Raw genomic sequence first — 22,539 nt, forward strand, 5'->3', positions numbered from 1 at the left:
ACCTGTGGAGTACAGACAAACACACACACAACAGCCAACACAACCTTGTCCCCTGACAATATTTAATTTACTGTCCTGTATTCACTTTTGTTTTTGTTGTTTTGACAGTGTTTTGTATTGTCTTGCAAAAAAAAAGAAAAGAAAAAAAAAAAGAAGAAACTCTATGCTTCAAACTGTACAACTAGTAGTACCTGCAGTGGACGACGATGGGTCCAGTGTCTGGAATGGTACTCTGGGTGCGGTTGACCTCCTCTAGAAACCAGAGGACACCGCCGGGCTCATTGGGCACCCCATGGTCCGGCCAGCTCAGGTACTGGTAGTGCCAGATGTACCTCAGAGGCTCCTTCTGTAAGGATATCACATCAGAAAAAGATGATGAGCTGAAATTGTCAAAAATTTCTTCTAACACTTGCAGTATTATTTTAAAATTTGATAATGTTGTAAGGTAAGGTAAGATGTACCATGTATCCTTCCTCACCATACTGGCTCTGTAGCATTCATTAAAAGGCTTACTGTGAGAAACAGGGAACAATACCACAATGCTCTTTCCAAAGTTCAGCCAAAGTTAATATGATGCTTCAACAATCTGATTTAGCATAGTCAAGTGGGTTTTCCCAAAGTCACAGTCAGTACAAAATTCTCTCTTTGTGTTGGCTTGGACTTGATCACTGATCATTGTACTTTAATGGAGAGATACTCTCTGTTAGTTGTATGTGTGGTGGTAACATTACAATTACACCAGTACTTCTGCGTGACCCTAAATGCAGGAATATGCTTCTATGCAAAATGAGGATTGTAGCTGCTGTCCTTAATTTCATACAGTGGACTCATGCTGAGGGACTAATGCTTAGGATCAGTATAAGTGAAGGATTAAGCAACCAGGGACCCTTCCTGTGTCCAGTATAAAAACCTAAGCCTTTCCTTGTCTTTGTATGACACAGTGAAAAAACTAAATGTGCAGAAACATGGATGAACTGTCTGAATAAAGGGTCATTCACGCCAAGAGGGGTAACGATAACTGTAACGTAAAGGATGAGTATCCACACTGACAAACAATAACATTTGGTTAACAATGGCACCAAGCACATACTGCGCACTTCAGCTGTGTTTGCAGTAGGGTACTGTTTCAAAAAAATGACAATGCAAGTGGCAATACTAGTACCCTTAAAGTGATATAGATACCAATAGATACTTATTTGATACCTTTTTTCTACCTTATTTTATATTAGTCATGCGGATGGAAGCATTCAGTTGCATAAAATACGACCAGACGCCACAGGGTTGTACTGCAGTCATACTTTGAAATGTTGTGGTGACGTCTCGGCATGCTGTGAAGTGCTAACTCTGTCAAATACAGCACGTTTGACTTCACCCCACCACAGACTGTATGATTTGTGGCTGCTGTGGCAGTAGGCCAATCACATGTCGCATTAAACTGAAGAACGCTTATGTTAATAGGTTGCAAGCAAAACCATATTAACAGTTTTTTTTAGATGTGGATACAAAAAGGATCAAATGCAGGGATCGTTTGACTGGAGAAGTTTCAATACTAGTTGGGTTATTTCGGTTAATACTTTACTTTAGGTATATCATGTACTGCTACACAGCCCTAGTGGAGCTGCTAAGCAAGATGGATACGTCCTTGTTTCTCTCTTCTATCAAATCACTCTGAAAGTGATCCCAATTGTCATTATTACAGTTGTGGTGTGGACTCCGATTTATATATTTTTATAGTTATCGTTCTTGGAGTAGACAACCCTTTAGTCTCCTTTACAGGAGACAGAACTCTTGACTAACTGAGAGAGTGTGATATATTAACAAACGAGGTTGATTTTCTTCAGTTAACTGTCATTCACCTAAACACAAACAATTAGTCTGGAGACTCATTAAGTCAGGAGCCTCACTTGGAGGCACTCTTTGGAGACAATACTGCTAAGTAAATCTCAGCCAGGTTTAGCAGGCTTTACATCCCATTTTAAATTCCTTCCCTTTTAAATGAAGTTTAAACAGATTGACTACTGAGAACACAGCAACAGCTTCTACTAAGCATTAATTGGACATTGACATCATGCAACAACAACAAAAGAGAGGCTTTTTGTTTTTTATCCTTCATTTGCTCCTTCTTGTATTCATGTATAAAAGTTTTTTTCAATTTTAGGCTCTAGTGCAAGAAAACAAGTATCTTAAGAGTCTATGTGAACTTTGGCTATCTACTTTTTCTCAGTCTCCTTCTTGTATTCTTGAGATCCCCACAGTCGATCCTCCTGTAAGCACAAGCTTGTGCTGTAGGATTGTGTGAGTATGTGTGAGGAGTTAAATAATCTGACCCCAGGTCAGTGGGTCAACTCTGATTGAGTGCACAGCTTTCCCTACCCGGTCCAGACGGGTCACCTCCAGCTTCCTCAGGATATAGTCTTGTGCTGGCCGCTCATCCACGTTCCTTACCAGCACCTTCCCAAACTCCTTAGTGGCGTGGAGGTCAGGCCAGTAACGGACACATTTATTCTAAATCAGAGAAAAACAGAGAGAGAGGAACATGGAGAGGGGAGGGGGAGGGTGTTTGGTATTAGACAATCAAAAGAACCAGCTCATCTCAAGCAGCTTTCCAATGAGCTTAACTGTCATAGTATCCTTGTCAGCCGTCTCCCTCCCCACCCCCACACCATACACACACATCATCATCCCTACTACGCATATCCACCCCTCTTTCTGAGAATCAGTTAATGCCATCGAGTACTGTCTTTCAACTGAGAATGCAGGAACAAAATGGTTGACAAGCGGTAACAACAATGTGGGTTTGTAAAGGTCAACACCAGGGCTCGATACCGTGTCATTAAATTGAAACAATATGAACATTTCGTGTCCCCTGGTTTCTTGGAAAGTGCCTGAAACAGCAGTTAGCTCATCATGAGACACTAAAACTGTCCACCTCTTGTTTTTATTTGAGCTGTTATCTTTTGTTGCTCTGTGAAACACTTTGTGACCAGTCTGGTTGTTTAGGCAACTTCAAGATTAATTACACTTGACTAGTGCAGTGGATTCTTTTAAAATTTAATGTTTGAGTTGTGGGGTGTTTTTCTCATGCCATTATTACTAACCCCTTAAGTCTCCCATCACAGTGCACCCCTCAGTTCATAGATCTTCTTCATTACAAGCAATCAACAGCAATCAGCTTAAAGGAGTGCAACCCATCACAACAGAGAGACCATTTCAGAGTAAATGCAAGAAAAAGCAAATGAAAAAGAGCTGGGGGAGAAAACGAACCAACTTGCTTTGGAAATATAATGTATAGAAACATATCTACTTAATTAAAATACCCTTTTAATACAACATTAAGGTAAACAGAAGCAATCATAATATTTCACAGGCCCTCAGCTGAACTACACTTCTGGGGCCGTATTCACAAACATTCTGAGAGTACCCTAAGAGAGCTCCTAACTTTGACTAAAAACTTTTAGTAAGGAGTCTGAGCTTAGGAGTGATTTAGGAAAGTTCTAAGAGCAACTCTGAGCAAGGAAGGGACAGAGACTTTTATCTTACTGAGTGGCTGACCCCGTTGCTAGGTGTGATGCTTCCTTTTAACAGATGTGATTGGTTGTCAGAGACACGTACAAACTAATCTGTAGCATTTCATTTACTCACTGTCATCCAAGAAATTGAAGAATATCTCTCCAACCTCTTTGAGTTTCAAGTGAACACACATGAACGCGGTGCCCATGTCTCATGGTCTCGCGCACTTCACCTGAGCCTCCATCGGCATATGGGTGAGTAGATAATGGCTGAATTTTCATTTTTGGGTGCACTATCCCTTTAAAAGTCCTCCTCTCTGCTCCTAACAGTTTTTCACCTTAGGAGCTCTTTTAAGGTCTAAGATACTTTGTGAATAACTTTTATCTTTACAAGGACCTAGTCTTAACTTTAAGGGGAAATTCTAAGAAAACGTCACAATTCTAAGAATTTTTTTTGAATTTCGTCACTAGGAGCAACTCTTAGCGCTAGGAAGCTTTGTGAATACGGCCCCTGTATATTTGCAGTATGTTAAGTGCCAATCGCCCACCCGTCCTCGCTCCATCTCCTTCGTGGTCATGACGATGACATGTGTATTCTCCTGATACGCCATCTTCCAGAAGTCAACAACTGTATTTTGTAGGCACCCTTGGGTTGCGATGAAGACTTTGCCCTCGTCCCCATGGCGCCCCTCTTCATTCACACTCTGTACAACAAGGACAATGACACATTTAATTAAGTACTTTGACACTGAGACAGCAGATTTATATTCACACAGAGACTGTAATATTGTCAGCTACCTCATGATGAAGTAAAATATATAGAAATGTACAAATGGTTTAATTTCTTTATGAAAATATTCACAGATAAAATTAAAGACTAAACTACATAAAGAAATGTGTTTTATATTGTTGCTTATAAAATAGGTGGTTTGTTTTTCTGTATGTTATCCGCATATTGCTGGCACTAAACCACCCACAATTCTTTTCCATTAACTATCTTGCATGTCTGCTGAATGTTGTGTACTCCTGCCATCTTTCAATAATCTACAGTTAAATAGATAAATGGCCTTGTATACTGCTGAGCAGACTTACTCTGATGTAGTTGGCATTGATGTAGTCTGAACCAGGAACATCTGGATCTGCTTCCCTGAGTTCAACACGAGTTGTGTCAACTGAAAACACAAGGTCAAACTGTCACTAATGCACAACAAAAAGTCTACAGTCTCCTGAGATCACACTTTAGGTATTTTTTCAAAACAAATATCAATTGATAGGCTGTGAGCCATCAAAGCAACATGTTCACACTCTGCTGAGGCCTCTACATTGACTGTTGTATATTTGTGTCATTCTTTCCACAGGAAGTTGGAGAGACAGGAAATGGCAGGTTGCTACGTGACTCACAGGGGAGGATATTCTTGTATCTGTTTTTACTCTTGTTTTCTGGCTTCTGGCCTTCTTTCCGGGGATACAGCAGTTTGCACTCCTGCTGCTGAAGTACCTGGTAGTTGATGAAAGGAGATGATGAGAAAAAAGTTCCAAACAAAAGAATATCCACTATAATGCAACTACTAACTCTGAGGTCATTCATTCATATCAGCCATGCTCAGAATATAGTGTTTAGATGCTACTTAAATATTCCTTGTGGAATTTAAACCTCTAGTGGCACAATGTATAACACATTTCTGACAATGGTTTCACTCTATTCCCCTGATCAACATGTGGCTATAATTCATTCTAATAAACAGCAATGCACCAATAAAGACAGGAAAGAAGATGTATAACCCTGAATTTTAAAATTACTTTTGCATGAATGTGAGAAAACTTCTCATTTAATGCTCTGTGTTAGAACAATGTAATTGGCCTTTAATACAGTAGGGGTCACCCTGGAGTGCAAATGCAGAAAAACTGCATGCGTCAGTGCTCAGGTTGTAGACTAATGAGAAAACATTTTAGCATGGAGTCTCAAAATCTCTCAGTTTTAATTCATTTTAGATGCATATGTGCTCTTGAAGAGTAGAATATGTCAAGCAAGTACAGCATTTATCCACAGTTCTTCAGCCTTAATAACAAAAATACTGTGTATGCTCTATGTATTATGTCATCCACACACAGAAGATGCAGTGAGTAATTTAAATCCATTTGAAAAATAATAATCATTACGATAAAGATTGTTGTCTAGCAGCAGGAAATCCAGAAACCAGACATTGATCAGTGACTATGATCTTGCAGACAAACCTGGCATTGGGCCAGTAAATACCAAATAATAAGTGTCTGCCTAATATCTACTGACACGATAGAAATGATTCACATTAATGACCTGCCAGCTGCATGAAAGTGACAAATACAGGAACATAAGAGCATGCCACAAGACAAGCTTCGACATCATTAATCAAAGGTTAAAACAGCATAAATACATTTGAATTTCCCTTGATAGACAAGAAAACAAATAACTCACTGAAAAAACACAGATGCAAGCCCACACAAATAGATATGATAGATGGCACCCAAAAGAGTAATTTACATGACTCAGTTTCCCCAAATAATTTCCTGTATATATGACGGAAGTCATCCAGCTCTTAACTGGAGCCTCATTTAATAAAACCGTGGAACCTGTGAAGGCTTTAAAATGATTGGAATTTCAAAATGATCAACAAAATTAACTGAGCTATATTTTTTCAAAAACCATTATAGAAAAGAAATAATTCTGGCACTGAAAGTTTTCAGGTTACATACCTCAAATTCTTCCCAGAATCCTTGTTTGGGTTTCTCAGAGTTGTCTGCTACTTTGTTGAGCTCTCGTACCCGGTTCTCAATGTTGGCTGCATTTATCCTTGTGGCGTTAAAGGGCTGTCGGTGTCATGTTAGAAGGGGGACATATAATTAGTCAACAGAGCAAAACAAGTTGCTCTAAATTTGAACAGCTCCAGTGTGAAAGTAATATTTTTATGTTTGAATTAACAACACCATCCGTGCCTTTAAGGCACTGTATGCAAAAGATTCACCTGATTAGACGCTTTTGTTCATTTCATTTGTCTTCCATACCTGTTTGAGGTGCACTACAATTCCACTCTTCTCCACCATGGGGTTCTTCTTGTAGTGATCCACCAGGTCAGCCAGAGTGTCGAACCTCTCACCGCCTCCCACATCGTATTTACCGTCCTGCTAGAGGCAAACATCAACAGTTCAACAACACTAACAGCTGGTCTGAGTCGGAGTTGCTAAAGCGCAAAAATAAATCATCACCTGCTTAAAAAATACACGACTCACAGCACCAACAGTATAAGGCAGTCTGAGTGGTGAGGGAGAGTTACCTCACCTGGTAGCGTATCATAACGTGGGTGACCTTGGTCTTGCGGTCCACATTCTCATGTTTCTCCTCATTGGTGAGAACGGAGAGGACGAAGTCACCCGGTTTACTCTGGCTCTCCCGTACCAGGAAGCTACCAGCTTTGCCTTTTTCTGTGAGCAGTTTCTCTGCATCTCGGCCAGAGAGGTGCCCATGATACCACCTGGACAGGAGTGAGAGAAGAGACTGATTTACCAACACAGAAACAATATCCACTAAAAAACTGACAGCTTGAATAACTGAACTTGTAAGGTAAGATAAGATGTAAGATATCATACGATTTGTGGCAATTCCTTGAAATGAAAATCAACAAATAATCCAAACATGTTAAAAACAATAAATCCTGACATTACATTTAAAACAAAATTTAAATATTACTAGATTATCATTATTACTGTATAATTATTAATGCCACCTTATAATTATATTAGAAATGATCATTGGCTATAATATCATATTTAATTTTATTCATGCAGTATAGAATACAAAGTATATATATAAGTATAAAATATAAGATATTCATGCAATATAGAAAATGTTTCCACATTAAACAACAATAAACACTTTCTTGGGTCATTTGGCATCCTCATGTGCCCTCATTCCCCACTAGAGAAGCAACAATTAGTCGATTAATTGCTTAGTCGATTAAAAGAAAATTAATTTGCAATTATTTTGACCATCAAATAATCATTTTAGTAATATTTACGAAAAAAACAAACAAACGTGAGAATCTGATGCCTTTCTTTGTCATACATGGCAATAAACTGAATGGTTTTGGGTTTGGTTGGATAAAACATACTATTTGAAGCACCTTTGGCTCTGGGGAATCACACAGGGCATGTTTCACTATTTCTGACATTTTATTGAGAAAATAATTGTTAGTTGCAGACATATTCTTCACTCTCTTAATATTGACTATAAACCCACAGTGACTAATTTATTTAGCTACTTATGGGCATCGGAAACAAGTTGTAAACAAAACATAGACGTATTATCACATGGAACTGGCAAACTTTTTAACAAATTTTTAGCTGTTTTACAGATCCAGCAGTCACAGAGAAAAATCATGTTTCTGGCCACCTGATTAATGACCAATATTCACACTTCTTTGAGCTTTGTTTTTGGTCTCTACCAACTCCTGAGTAAATTTTTTTGCCTCTCTAGTTGCGAAATGCTTCACTGTGTTCATGAGCTAGTTACTTTGTCTGTCTGCTGTTTGATGCTGGGCAGGCAGAGCACAGTTGGGTTTAAGAGCCTGTTTCGCTGTAAACAGCTGCCTGCTGCGGCCAAAAAGAGCGGTGAGAGTGAACCAAAACAGTACAGTTGCATGCCAGAAAGGTAAACAATGAAATGTAAAGGGGAACAGCAGATTCAAGTGATAATTGTCAGTCATCACTATGAACGACCCATTTTACATCTGATCATGTTGTTTTCACGTTGTCAAGCGAAAATTAACAAAAACACAGCGAACATCAGCATTGGTCTGCCACAAGCTAGATGCTGTTTCTAGTTAGAAAAATGATGACAACTGAGGGGGAGGACCAGCAATATGCTTCCTGCCTCAAGGGAAAAAGTTCCATATTGCTGCTTCAGGGTTTAACATAATGTCTATCTATATGTGCATTGTGAGCGTAGACTCCTTCTAGAGAATGAAAGTGTCTCTTATATTGCTGCAGTCTCACTCATCTGCTGATGTAAAGATGAAAAACCTGCATGAGCGCGTTTTCTTTTTTCCTGTGTGGTGAGCATGAACGTGTAGGAGGCTCTGACAAGAGACATATGTAGAATGGAAAAACCACGTAAACCAAAACCATAGATCAGTTGCTCTTAGACCTAAATAGAAACTAAGATATTCACATCGAAATGTGCAGATGGGTAGAAAACATTAAGATATACATAACCTGCTCAGCCTGAGATGATACAAAACACAGCTGAGAAGTGATGATTTGCAAATGATGATATAATTATGATCATGTAGCTCCCTGAAATGCTTCCTGTATGCGTGAGTGCATGCATGGATTCCTGGCATTAATACACCAGCTGCTTTAGTGTCTCATTTCAATGAGGGTGTGTAGGTGTGATGAAGCATATAGCTGCGTCCAACCTTTGTATACTTTATGGAAGGATGTTAGCATGTGGATACTCGGTGAGCATAAACATAAACAGCGGCACCACCCACTTAGTTTGTCTGAAGATGCATTTGGGAATATGCCACTATTTATGCATGTGGATGTTAAGTGCATCTGAGTTGCATGTGTGGGTGTGCATGTGTAAAGACTAATGCATCCTCCTTGCAAACAGTATGTGTCAACACATATGTGCACAGGTACACAGTCAATGATCTAATGGCTGATTCTTTTTATTTTCTTTAGATTATCTTGCTAGTGATGTAGGCCTGGGTCCTCATCACAGAAACTTTCCAAGTCTGAAATCCTATTTTATCTCAGTTTAGGAGGACATTTAGGATTTCTGGTATTAGAGAAACCAGTTCCTTACTGCATTTAGGAAAAATATGTATCTTATCTTAGGATAGGAATTTAGTTGTTTTCCCACGCTAGGATAACATGGACCCCCTGTCCTAAATTCAAAACAACTGCCACAAATGGCAGCAGCATTGTTGTCAGGTTTGTGCAGTTATGACAATAAAGACGGGGAACAACTTGAACACCAAAATATAATGACTGACAGGCTACTGGAATCATATGATAACGCTTTAAATTTCCCAGAACATGTATTAATAAGTATATCCACTGCCAATTCAATGAATTAATGATAAATATTGTTTTAATTTTTCATCAATTTAATCAATGTCCTCCACTGGCAGGATTAGTCCCTCTGACTCCTCACATCTAAAACTGAATGCCCATCTTTTTTTGTCCACTGGTACACTCTGATCAAAGATACAGGCAGTCTGTGTACATTTTGAACCTAGATACAGGCATGGCAGGAGGAAGAATCCAATCTTCAGATACAGTCACAATTCATTAATTTAAAATAACAGCGGAGGTCTGACAAAGGATAGGACACAGCCATGAGTTTAGGTAGTACAGGCAGCGTTTCTGTAATGAGGTCCCTGGACAAGAAATCAATATTATCATCTCTCATTGGAATTGCATCGTAATGATAATGTTGTGCTTACGTTTTACAAATTCTGTTGCTTAAACTGAATACTCTAAACAAACTGTATATAAAAAAATTTTAAGCTGCACTAATCAATATTTCTATTTCAACAACGGATGAAATGACACACATTTATGGAAATTCTAACCATATCAACCAGCCCTGTGGTGACGGCTCAAAAAAGTTCTATTCCAAGATATGAAGGAGATCCGATCTCACTTGTTCCTATATTAATAATAATTTATCTTCTGAACTGTTAAGATGTTAGAATAAGTTTGTTTGTTTTTTTAGCTTCCCATACATTTATTTTGTGTGGCATTAATGGCTTCCCCCCACAGAACTTAATTACAATGCTGCACTGATCTCAAAACTGCTTCTTTAGGTTCAGCATACTGGAAATGCATCATGATGACACAAAACGTTAATGCATAATATTAAATGTAACAATTTTCATGCACCAAATCCTGTACAAGAAATTACAATAATTATATATTTTGTCTAGAGTTTTGTTCTCTGCAGGGTGAAAATGCCGCATAAACAGCATTTAAGCCATAGCAGGATACTGGGCCCGCACTGGAGGCTCGACTAATAACATTTCTCAGGTGGTTTAGCTGCTTCTCATGGCAGAATGAGGCTTCACAGCCTGACAGCCCTGAAGCTGTAAGAAATAAAAATAACTGTTTGTGGTCAGGGGAGAAACTTCATGCACTTTTAATGAGTTTAGACAGCAGAGCAACATATCGAGCTGACCTTAGGTACATTTATATGTATATTTGTGTCTATCTGCCTGCATTTATCCACATAGTGCTTAGCTGTATGCAAATGTGAGCTTCTTTGCATGTGTGGGTGTTAGTGTTTGCCGGCACCTCTCAGAGGTGGGGTCCTTGCAGTTGAGTGGGTACTTGAGCTCGATGACATGGCCGTTCCTCTCACGCAGCAGGTCCTGTTGTTCGGTGTAATACTGCACCAGCTCAGCAAGCGTGGCGAACTTCTCGCCTCCGTACAGGTCGTAGTAGTCACCTGAGTTCTGGATCTTAATGTGGGTCACCTCATCGTTGCGCCTGAGTGGGAAAAAAACACAGTGGGAATTCATTACTCAGTTAGCTACCATGTGTGTAAACAGAAGTGGACTCACTCCGATGACGCACTCAGCATTTTTCTCTTTGCATTTTTACTTTCTTCACTTGCACCCTGCAGATATTTAATCACTGAACACACACACACACACACACACACACACACACACACACAAACAGCCACCCACACACATGTTCATGCAGTATATGCTCACACACACAAAATCAAGACCATACACACTTTGTCGCCCACACTCACTCACAGAGCATAAATGCATACACTATAAAAATGCTCAGCTTATCAAGCCATCTGCTCTCATTTTAAGACTTTGAACCTCATTTTTCTCAAAAACACGTTAAAGAATGTGCAGATGTGGTGACATTATTTCATCCTGTCTGTTTTCTATAGGTCTTCTGTCTAGGACACTTTAATTTCTCTGCAATGCTGGAGCTTTTGTTGCAGAGCTGAAAATATTGATATATATTATCAGTAAATAACTGTTATAATAAAGTAACTGTGCCAACACTGGAATGATAAAATAAGCCACAAGCTACTACAGCAAAGCAAATGCAAGAAAAGGCTACAAAGCTGCAGTGATTTAAAAATACTGATCCATTTTATCACACAGACTATTTTCACTTTGACTTCTATAAACAAAACAACACAAATCTTTTCACAAGGGATCATCCCTTTTTCTTAATACTCTGTAGTTTTCATATCTAATGTATTTGGAGAAAGGCTGTGTCGTGATTGCAGAACAATACAGAAGAAAGGCATGCTGCTGCCGAGCTCCAAGACTGATAAGCCAGAAAACATTTGGCTCCACTTTGCATATTCAAAGTCCTCTGACTGGTTTGAATAGGTGTACTCAAATCTGAAAACACACCGACACACATACACACATATACAGTTCTTCTTTATAAGAATATTTGCCTGGAAGCAAGAATGAAATGTTGCTAAAGCCCGATTGATTAATGTACTTGTTTTTCCATTTTCCATCTCCAGTGACTTCGTCTGACATGTTTCTTTAGTGGAGATAAACAAAACATCCTGTAAACATATTAAGTATGATGACATACAAACATACACAAACAAACAACAGAGGGGGGTTAACCAGGCAGTCAGTACTATCTGATCTGAAGAATATATTACTTTGTCGATACAATAGTCTCTCTCCCTCTCTGCAAACTGATTATCAGCTAATGGTCATATCAAATGGCACAAATCCTATTTCCCTCCATCACTTCTCTTGTTGTCCTCATGAATGTCACATTCCTTTTTTCCTTCGTTCCATCCTCCCACTCAACATACTGTAAATCCTTTCCTTCCTCCTTTCTGTCCCATAATCCATCTCTCTCTTTCGCTCCCTCCATCCCTCTCTCCCAGTATTTCCTGGTAATTGCTTTATGGCTCTATTAGTGGCTGTTGGCAGGGTGCCACAGGTCTATGGCCCTGTTAAAGGCCCCTCCTTAACTCTCAGGCCAAAGCCCCCTTTTCTCTCAGAGTTTAACACCATTAACTCTGGAATGAGCCAAACACGTCCTATTAGATTTTCATTCACTTCCCTGCTCTGCCTCTTTCTGACACTGATAACATTTATGGATTTATTACGACATGGCAGTCTTCTTTACAGAGAGAATTCAGAGAGCCAAGGTCAGCATCGTTTCTGCTCGGCCCCAGCTCACTACTGTCTATTTTAATACATGACAGATCACTTAAAATGTCTTTTACTCCATGCTTATGTGAAAAAGAGTGAGAGACGTAGCTATGATTAGATGTGTTCTTTATCAGAATACAATCTATTGCTCTTTAAGTGACAGCTGAGCCGATCCTCTTTTGATGTACAACAAAAATTATTACATACCATGACTGTATTTGTAGTTATCCTACTAAACAACTTACCAACTGTAAGACAGCCTGCCTTGTCTTATTACAGATGTACATTTCTGCTAGAAAGGTGATCTTTCATCATCATCATCATCATCAATCTTTTCACAAAACTATTCCGTATATGCAGTACAAAGACAAATACTTGCTCTGCTCCACAACAGATCACATCACTCGTGGTAACGGTAAGCCAATGTATTTCTGAAAACTTTTCATCAGAGAAATAGAATACAGAAATAAACACAACAAATCTTGGTTTGTATTTAATTAGCACTGCTTAGTTTTGCTGTTTGATCTTAGGTTTTCAGCCTCCATTTTTACAATACAGGGAACAGTATGGCGCCCACTTCCTGTTAACAAACTCTCATATAACAGCTAAACAGTGCAGTTAAATATGTTTCTGAAAACAGTTTGGAGATAAGCAAAACAGTAACCGAATCTTGGTTTATATTTGATCAGCACTGCCTAGTTTTACCGTTTAATTTGAATTTGGTCTGCGTTTGAGAAAGAGAGAGATAGAGAGAGAGGCGGCTCTCTGTCACAATCCCAAAATATTTCCGTTGGCAAATGAGCAGGGAGATCTGGGCGCCAGGCATCTCCGGAGAAAAAGACGACAGTTATTTTCTCTTGCTAATTTTCAAACACAGAGAATTTACATTATTTAATTAATTATCATTCAGAAATAGTTATAATCCACAAATAGCCTTGTGGATAGTTCTTCTGTCTCAATAGTGGTTCCAAACTATACAAAATGAAGGACTGTCTTTTTTATACTAAACAAGAAACCCATCCAAGCCAGTGGCACATTGTTATTGTGATCTAGCAGAGCAAGGTTCCTTAAAAAAACAAAATGTAGTACACCTTAATATTTTTTTCACCTTGGCAAAATAGCTTAACGCAGTCCCAGGCTGTAACAACTTCCTATCAACCATACTTCAAGGTAAATAAATTTACAAAGTTTACAAAGCATTCAAATCATTGAGACATTAACAAGAACACCACACCTAACTCTGATCAAGTGTACATTATAGATCTTCACTGTTTTGCACAGCCTTAGTGCATGGCATAACACTAATGAACAGAAGCAAAAAAGAATCACAGTTCGCCATGACAGTATAATGTAATCATCACCGAACCACAAGAAACTGCACTGAAAGAGAAAATCCCCTCTAATGACCAGCACAGTTAACAACCTAAACTAACTGCTGCTTTATGAAGCATTCTTACACAGTGTATCCACAAAGAGTCCTTGATGGCACAATGGCATTTTCAGCTTCATGGCAAATTATAAAGAGCAATCTAGGATACAGAGCCTGTTGTATTTTTTAAATCCTACTAATGTGCATAAATCCATGCATGCAACATTTTTTTACAGTATCATAAAGTGTGTTTTGGGGTCAAATTTAAGCATGGTTCTGTTACAACACTAACAATCCTTTTTATTGATTCATCATGTGTTAGTAACTGCACATTACAACTCAGAATCTTTCCTTTGGCAACGTGTTGTGGATGTTTACAAGTCATTATCACACCTTTAATTAAAACAAGTCAGGTTTTCCCTTCATTTCAATGCCATTTAATCCCATTCATGACAAAAAAATTAAACCTTCCAAGATGGGTGTTTATGTAATTCATGTAGTAGACTTAATAGCTGAGGACACAAGCAAAACAATAACGACAAAGTTCTTGCACACCAGAAAGTCTCACTGACAGATGCGTAGGATCAAAAACTATTCACTGCGAAAAACTAACAAACCCTCAGCCACTTGTCACGTTATCAGCAATGTTTGGCTCCTCAGACCTTTCACAGTTGAGGATGTAGCATAAAATTGTAGTAATAAACATCCATGAGAAGTACAAGGTTGTTCCTCATTACTGACCAAAGTTCTGCATTTTCAGATCAGTGTGTATGTTCTCAGCACTGCGTATTTAAGTTTACGATGGTATCCTGCTTTACTGGAAAAACCATTGCAGTAGATAAAAGCATGATAAGTTTGTCCTTGAGTAGCCTATCCTATGAACTCGTCTGCATTGATAGGACTGACTGAGCAGAAGCACAAATGTACATAGTGTCACAGAATCTTTCACAGTGCCTCTCAATGTGAACACTGTCGTTCTGCTGCAGCTCAACAGGCAGCAGCAAACAGATCACATCTGTGTGGGATTATGTGTCAAGAACTTCTTTGCATTTTATCCAGAGCACTGAAGCCAGCGAAACAGTGAGTTTTAGTAATAAACAATATTCTGATCAGTAAGACTGAATGATAAGATGAAGCACACACAAACACACACATATTCAAACACAGACAACTGGGAAATGCACATAAATATGCATGTACAAAGCCCAGAAAATATAAATTATTGCTTGCTTTGCCCTGAAGCTATTCCAAGCAATATTTTTCACTCAATATAGTCTGAAACCACTGAGAAATCCCTTTTACTATATCCCGTTCACTTATCAAATTGAGGCTGATAAAGTTTTGGCCTCCACGTATTTCCTACCTAAATCCTAAAGGAGCCATGTTCAAACCTGATATAAAATTTCAGACGTTATATCAGGTCAATGCAGTCTGTGTCTCAAGAGCTTTTCCTGATAGACAGCGGAAAAACCGGGCATACAACCAATGTATCATCTGCTGAAAGCCGACATCTTTTTGAACTATATCTATTTCCTCAGCTCCTCTGAAGATTGGGCAATTTGAGTTTGAAAGAGTTGTCTGCAAATTCAGACATCCATGAAATCTTTAAATCATCAGAATCAATAAGGCTGTACTGAACAGTTCGATGCTTCATTCATAACCTTGAAATTCAAATTATTATTTATTTTTTTAAAGATATTTTTTTGGGCGTTTTTGCCTTTAATTGCTGGGAAAGTCAAGTGTGAAAGGGGGAGAGAGAGAGAGAGAGAGAGAGAATGACAGGCAGCAAAGGGCCACAGGCTGGAGTTGAACCCGAGCCGCTGCGGCAACAGCCTTGTACATGGGGCGCCTGCTCTATCCCTTGAAATTCAAATTTTAAATTAACACTCAAATGCTGAGCAGCTTTTTTATTTTTGTCGTTCTGTTTAAACCCAGTGTTGCAGATAAAGATTAGGCTGCACTGATATTTGTGTTAAACTATTTGTAGATTGGAAGTTTGATTTCACTGGTGGCTGTGTAGGATTTTTTCTGACTCGTGATTCAAACATTTCAACATTGTTACAAGATTTTGTTCAAGGATTGTTTTTTTAGGGTAATGACGTCATAAAAAATGACAACAGAAATTTGACGCTTAATTTGAAAACCTCAATTAAAGTTTTTAACGTAAAAAAACAACAAAAAAAACTGGGCTAAACTACTGAACAATAGCTACATTACTATTTGTGCTGTTGGAAGGTTCAGTCTAAAACACAAAAATCACCAGATTAGCTTTGCTACTTAAGTACTCTTTACAGCTAGCCATGTGTAACAACATTTGTTGGCTATATGCACATACTTAGGTGGCATTTAGATTTTTTCCCAAGCAGTATTGTCAAAATTGACATGAAAGAGCTTCAAAACACACTGCAAAGATTTTCACTTGAATTGTCTCATTTTTCTACAAACTTTATTAAGGAGTATTAAGTAACAACCACTAACAACAACTCAAGAGGGAGTAGAATGAGAAAGAGTTTCTGTATCCTAATACTATCTTTGTATATTACAATACAAATGTATTTGTTGTAGCTTCTTGCTTAAAGCAGATAGCATACTTAATAGTAGCTAGCCGTTAGCGTTGTTAATAAGTACAGCCAAAATGGACATGTTCACTCTGTTTCAGTATTTCAGCTGCACAGGTGTTGTGTCTTGTCCACAGTACATGCAGGAAGCCTACTGTGTTGGCACGCATCAGGAAGCAGAAACGCTCACACACATATCTGCACACTGTGTAGCCATGGTTGTTGTGTCTTTGTCTTTGCTGACATGAAGATTCAGGCACACCTACTAGCTGTGGATGTTAAACTTACCATGTGGGAAGTTAGATGTCAGAATGCCACATTTACATTCAACATAGGAATTAAGGAACTCTTGAAACATGTTATAAATGAAGACTTAACATTCAGAGATTGACATTCACAATAATGATGGTGAAATGTTTTTTTACTCGACTGTTTCAACCTATAAATAGCCTGGCAGCAGTGGAAACATATCTAAGGCTAGCATTATATAATACAGAGGCTAGGAGAAATCCATTTGCTCTCTGTGGTAACTTGCCCTGCAAAATTCTCTCTTAAGAGTGCCCTTAAAATTCCTCCTCGGGGTCTTTAGAGTGAATAAAGAGCATGAAAAATGAGAAAACTTGACCAGACTGCGCTCCTTACGGAGTTGGACTTGGATATAAATTATAGCCAAACTTTTTCTGCTTCAAACTTTCTCTTTCTATGTCTTTGAGTTTTATGAAACTCTGAATTGATTACATTTTCAAACCCCACAAAAAGCTCTCATTAGCGTCTCAGACTTCAGACTTCAGCCTTCAGATGCTTTTTAGCAGCAGCTCTGTTCAACCCCTCCTTCTTCTGTTCGCCTCGTGGACCAGAGAAGAAGAGAGGTGGTGGAGATAAGAGGAGGAGAGGCAGAGAGAGGAAGAGAAGACAGAGAGAGAAAGGGACAACGGACTCCCTCAGCGTCCATTACAATCTGAACAGTGACTATCACACTCATAATGGCCTTGGTAAGATGAAACCTGGCTAATGACTGGCTAATTAGCCTCTCCTCTGCTGTGATAAGACACTGTATGTGTATGTGAGAGTGTGTGTTTGAAAAGAAATGGTGACTGGGCTGAGCTAGCTATGATATGCTAGCTCAGAATAACTTCTGTAGATACAGGATAATGAAGTAATTATCTTCAGAATATTCTGATATTTTCTACAATTTACAGACTATTTGGTGAAGTACAATCAGTAAAAGCCAGAAGTAAAAAAGCCACCTGTGATCATTTGATTCAAAAGATTACAAAACCTTGTGACATGTTTTTTTTATCTTACACACTTTAAAGACTTTTATTTATTTATTTATTTTTACAATTTTACTTTGCACTGATGGAGGTGTACTTGAATGATAAAAAGCTTGGCTTCTACAATGGTCACAGACAGCTACAGGTGTTGAATTTGGCCCCTATAGTTGAGTCAATTTCCTGAGAAACAGGATATTGTGGCAGGACATGCATGTATAACGCAGCATTCACTGCTGTACCATGTTGGCCCTCTGTCACTTTGAAAGTTTTAAGGTTGCCGGATTTTTATTTTTATTTGTTTTTATGTATGTGAGGCTGTTCAAATGTAAGAGATAACTTATTGTTCTGAGATATTTACGTATGGCCAATTGTAAGGCATTAATTAATCCCCAAAATAAGGCAGGAAGTTAAATAAATTGGCTTAACATACAGATACAATAGTGTTTTAATTTGAAACAGCTTTTCAACAAGATGACTTGTTTTTCTACAATATTTCATACTTCTTGCACAGTAAACTACAATGGCTACAGAAAGTTCCCTGTAAATGCATCTAATCTTGCAACCTCACATTTTGTTTCAAATCGAAGTTTTATTAATTTAAAAGATACAAATTGCTTGAACCTGAAAATATTTAAGTGAGCCTACTTTGCAGTCAGAAAAAGTGACAGTAACATGCATTTATTCATATTCTGTAACAGGAACAGGGTTTGGGTCACTGGTAAGAGGCGGGACACACTCTGGACACATCACTAGACTATCACAGTGACAGACGACCATTCACTGCCAATTTAAAGTCACCAATTAACCTGCATGTCTTTTGATTGTGAAAGGAAGGCGGAGTACCCAGAGTACCCACGCTGACGCAGGGAGAGCATACAAACTCCACACAGGGACCCAACAAGCCTGTGGATTCGAACCTGGAACCCTCTTGTGAGGCAACTGCACCTCAGTGCCACACAACAGTAACATGATGTTGGTAAATGCTACAGTAGCAAAGAATAGTCCTAAACTTTGTAAACTAACTAAGAAATGTAATTTTGACAACATCTGTCTTGCTAACTTTAGCCAATGTTTGCCATCATGAACTACTGGCTAGATCAAGTAAGGCTGTTATTGGCCAAACCCCTGAGTGTACTGAACTGAGTGCTGGTACATTTTATACAGGAACCCTCCTGGGGTCACATGATAGAAAAAAATAAATATGTAAATCTGTGCAGTTTTGTAATTTGCCCTCATCAATAAATGAGAATTAATCAATTAAATTAAGATTAAAATTAAAATGAATTAAATAGCATAATTTTTTTTGCTAACGTAGCTCCCCAGGGATTTAAGCTTTTATTTTTCAAATTTTAAGAATTTAACTTGTGACAACACAAAGTTAAGGGACATGACTCTTGGTGGTTGTAATTGGCTTTGTTAGAAAATTTCCAATTGTAATTTCATGGCTTATCAATGTTAAGTTTGGATGATTAATATACTGTAAACTAATATGAGCTAACTTTAGGTGACACTTGTTGTCATAGCAACAGTAAACATTCAGGTAGTGGGCTGAAGGAACGTAAACTGAGAGTGTGATAAAGCTACATTATCAATATGGATTATTAATCCGAGGGCATGGATTACAAAACCTTTGTTTGGATTTACATATTGAGTTTTCTTCCCTACCATGTGTCCCCAGAAGTGCGTTTTATTTAATGACTGAATTCAACTTTTCATTTGTATGAGGAAAACTGTTATTTCGTCTTTCAAAAGTTACATGGTCTCTCTTTTATATGAAGTCTGCTTCCCTCCTCCTTCCTCCTCTTAGCTCAATGTGACCTGCTTTCTCTCGCAGGTGTTGTGGTTCTACACACTGGCCACTTGACCTGTATGTGTGTGTATGTGTTTAAGTCTGTCAAGACCACAAACTGTGGCTACAACTCACCCCACCAACCTTCCTGTGGTGTGTGTGACTTATGACACTCTCCACCACACACGCACACACACATACACGTAAACCACAGGCAGTGAAGGTCAAAGCCTTAACAGGTCCTTCACTCTTTAACATTATTTAAAAGCTCATGACTGCCTGTCTAACTTCACTGTTTCCTTTTCCTCCTTCTGTCTCTGTTTCTCTCAAACGCACACAGACACACACACACACACACACACACACACACACACACACATGCACGCACACATGCACACACGCACGCCCACACACAGCTTCCCCCTGCCCATGCCGCCATGCCAGTCGCAGAGTAACAAATGCATTTGGGCTTTCTTCCAGGCGCTTGGCCGACTGATGTATCTCTTAAAAGCTTCCGTTGCCAAGGAAGAGCCACTCTTCAAACTCTCTCTTCTTCTATCTCACTTTGTTTCCTGCTCTCTGTAATCACCACAGCATGTAGTGCTGAGTCCTACTTACCAGCAATTTCACATACTCTGCAACACACCAGGGTTCGCAGTTAAAGACGTGAAGAGAAATATGTTTTAGGGCATCAGTGACAGGTTTCATAGGACATTACACTCGGCTGTGCTTGTCTGACTCACCTCAGCACCACCCTGCTGCCCCAAATTATTATTTTCTGTTACCAAATCACACATTCCAAATCTGATATCTAACATGTTCCTAGAAACACTCATACAAAACAACTTCTATTTAAACGGCATCTATTAACCCGCAGACGAAATGTTACATCGCTTGCTGAGCTCAGGTAGGAATTTCAGAGACTCTAAGGCCTTGTCCACTCCTGAGTGGTGAACTTCAGTCAAACCAGCACAGTCACTCCTGGAGCACTCTTGAGTATTGTTTGTGTGAAATCTTTTGGTCATGCAGGCATTAGGCTTATTTGGACTCACTTTAAACCACAGTGGATTGGAACACAATCTTAGTGCCTAAAATATACCACTTGCCTCTCTAATCACCTCTCAAAACGACAGCCCCAGAGCCTTGTTTGTTTTTGGGACTGAACTTTGAACCAGTGAGAATATTAAGATTAAATACTGAGGCTGATGGGGAGCAACAAAAATAAAATGAAAAGGAAGCCTTACCTGACAGAGAGGGTGAAATCCCCTGGATTGCTCTTGCTGGGCCGGGCCAGAAAACTGCCGTGGACGCCCCGGGTCAACAGGAGCTGCTCTGCGTCGATTCCGGTGATGTTGGGGTGGAACCACCTAAACAACAGATGGGACAAAAAAGAAGCCTGTTGAACGCCAAAATGATTCGTGTCCATGTTAGAAGAATGTATGCAGTGATGTCTGTCTCTTAGCACCCACCAGCTTCTTTTCCTACTGACTCAAAAATAACACTAGATCTCCTGAGTTCAAAATAGTATATCGTTTCATTTTGTTTACATTGTGTCTGTCAGAAACAAGAGTCCATTTAAGTCTGAAATGGCAGCTTTGCAGTGTAGCTGACTCTGAGGGCCTGCAGTGTTTTAGCTTTAACCACTCAGCTCTACATTTCAGAGTGCTATTAATGTACAGACCTGTAGGAGTGTTTTGACATATTTCATTTGCAGCGGTCGTGACAGATGAAAGGTGTAATGTTTCATTTTCAAAGTCCCATACTGGATATTTCAGTGTAGATGGAAACATTACATAAACTGATAACAGTTACTGCAATGTAAAATACTGTACAGAATCAATGAGGCCACACGTACTTGGACAGTGATGCTTTTTATGTTTATTTGACTCTGTAATCCAGTCCACTAAATTTGAAATGCAACAATGACTATAAGGTTTAAGTGCCTACTTCTAGCTTCAATTTGAGGTTGTTCACACTGTAGGAACTTTGTCCCTTATTATACATCTAATGGCCATTTGTAAGAACAGAAATTGTACAGCTGTGGAATTAAATGTTGCTGAATAAACAGACTCCTGTTGGGAAAGAAGGACTTAACTGGCCTTTGCATGTTAAGTTCAATTAGTGCACCCTAGTTAGGACATTCTGAGACACGCGTTAGGTTTTTTAAGATGGAGTGAACAAGAACAAACTAACAGCTAATATGACTTAGTGATGTTTCAACTCAGAACCCTGGATTTTATTACCAAAGTCAATCTTTTGTTCAAACAGTAAGGGGTGAAATATAGCTGGTTTGGGGTATTTTAGGCAATTTACTCTGCTACTGTGTGTTTATGGCTGCTTTAAGGGAAAAGTTAGGCAGGAATCTTTGCTTCACCGATCATTAAGTGTTTATCAGCAGTGAAAGTTTTCAGTTTGTGACATGGGCACAGCTGCAAGTCGTAAATCGGTTTGATCAAAGCGGCAGACTTTTTAATGGTTATCTTATTAGGTGACTGATGGTCATAAAAGGCTATGTGCATAGTACTAGACATGAATCCTTGGGCAGAGGTTGCACTTTCAATTTTCTGTAACACACTATCAGGAACACAGTCGTGTGAGGTCCATTCCAGAAAGAGGAAGAAACTGATTATAGAGCAGTCATTTCTAGTTATGAATATTATGCTAAATTATTTCCTTTGTAATACACCAATGACAATGTTAATCTTTCATCTTTTTTATTGTTGTTTTCCAAAATATCACCATCTACTAAGAATTTAAAAGTCATTAAAGTTACTTTACTTAAAATAAATGATATCTTAGATCACACACAGGTTGCCTGTCTGCAGTGTTTTCAACAACTC

The 22,539-nt window shown here is 38.8% G+C and overlaps 1 protein-coding gene across 3 annotated transcripts in view; it reads right to left on the minus strand.

Annotated features, from left to right (window-relative positions):
- The window catches only part of ptpn11b (protein tyrosine phosphatase non-receptor type 11b), a 49,493-nt gene that overhangs the window by 9,336 nt on the left and 17,618 nt on the right, over positions 1 to 22,539 (minus strand). For 2 of the 3 annotated variants that reach the window (XM_033629326.2, XM_033629328.2), the window contains exons 2-11: positions 20,944 to 21,066; positions 10,842 to 11,036; positions 6,826 to 7,018; positions 6,552 to 6,671; positions 6,243 to 6,356; positions 4,911 to 5,007; positions 4,602 to 4,681; positions 4,058 to 4,213; positions 2,374 to 2,505; positions 192 to 346 (exon numbers count right to left, since the gene is read on the minus strand). In XM_033629326.2, coding sequence (XP_033485217.1) covers positions 192 to 346; positions 2,374 to 2,505; positions 4,058 to 4,213; positions 4,602 to 4,681; positions 4,911 to 5,007; positions 6,243 to 6,356; positions 6,552 to 6,671; positions 6,826 to 7,018; positions 10,842 to 11,036; positions 20,944 to 21,066 — 1,365 coding nt within the window. The remainder of the gene's footprint in view (positions 1 to 191; positions 347 to 2,373; positions 2,506 to 4,057; positions 4,214 to 4,601; positions 4,682 to 4,910; positions 5,008 to 6,242; positions 6,357 to 6,551; positions 6,672 to 6,825; positions 7,019 to 10,841; positions 11,037 to 20,943; positions 21,067 to 22,539) is intronic. The other variant, XM_033629327.2, reaches the window with a different exon arrangement.

Source organism: Epinephelus lanceolatus, chromosome 8, assembly GCF_041903045.1.
Source record: "Epinephelus lanceolatus isolate andai-2023 chromosome 8, ASM4190304v1, whole genome shotgun sequence".
In the NCBI taxonomy this organism is placed as follows: Eukaryota; Metazoa; Chordata; class Actinopteri; order Perciformes; family Serranidae; genus Epinephelus; species Epinephelus lanceolatus.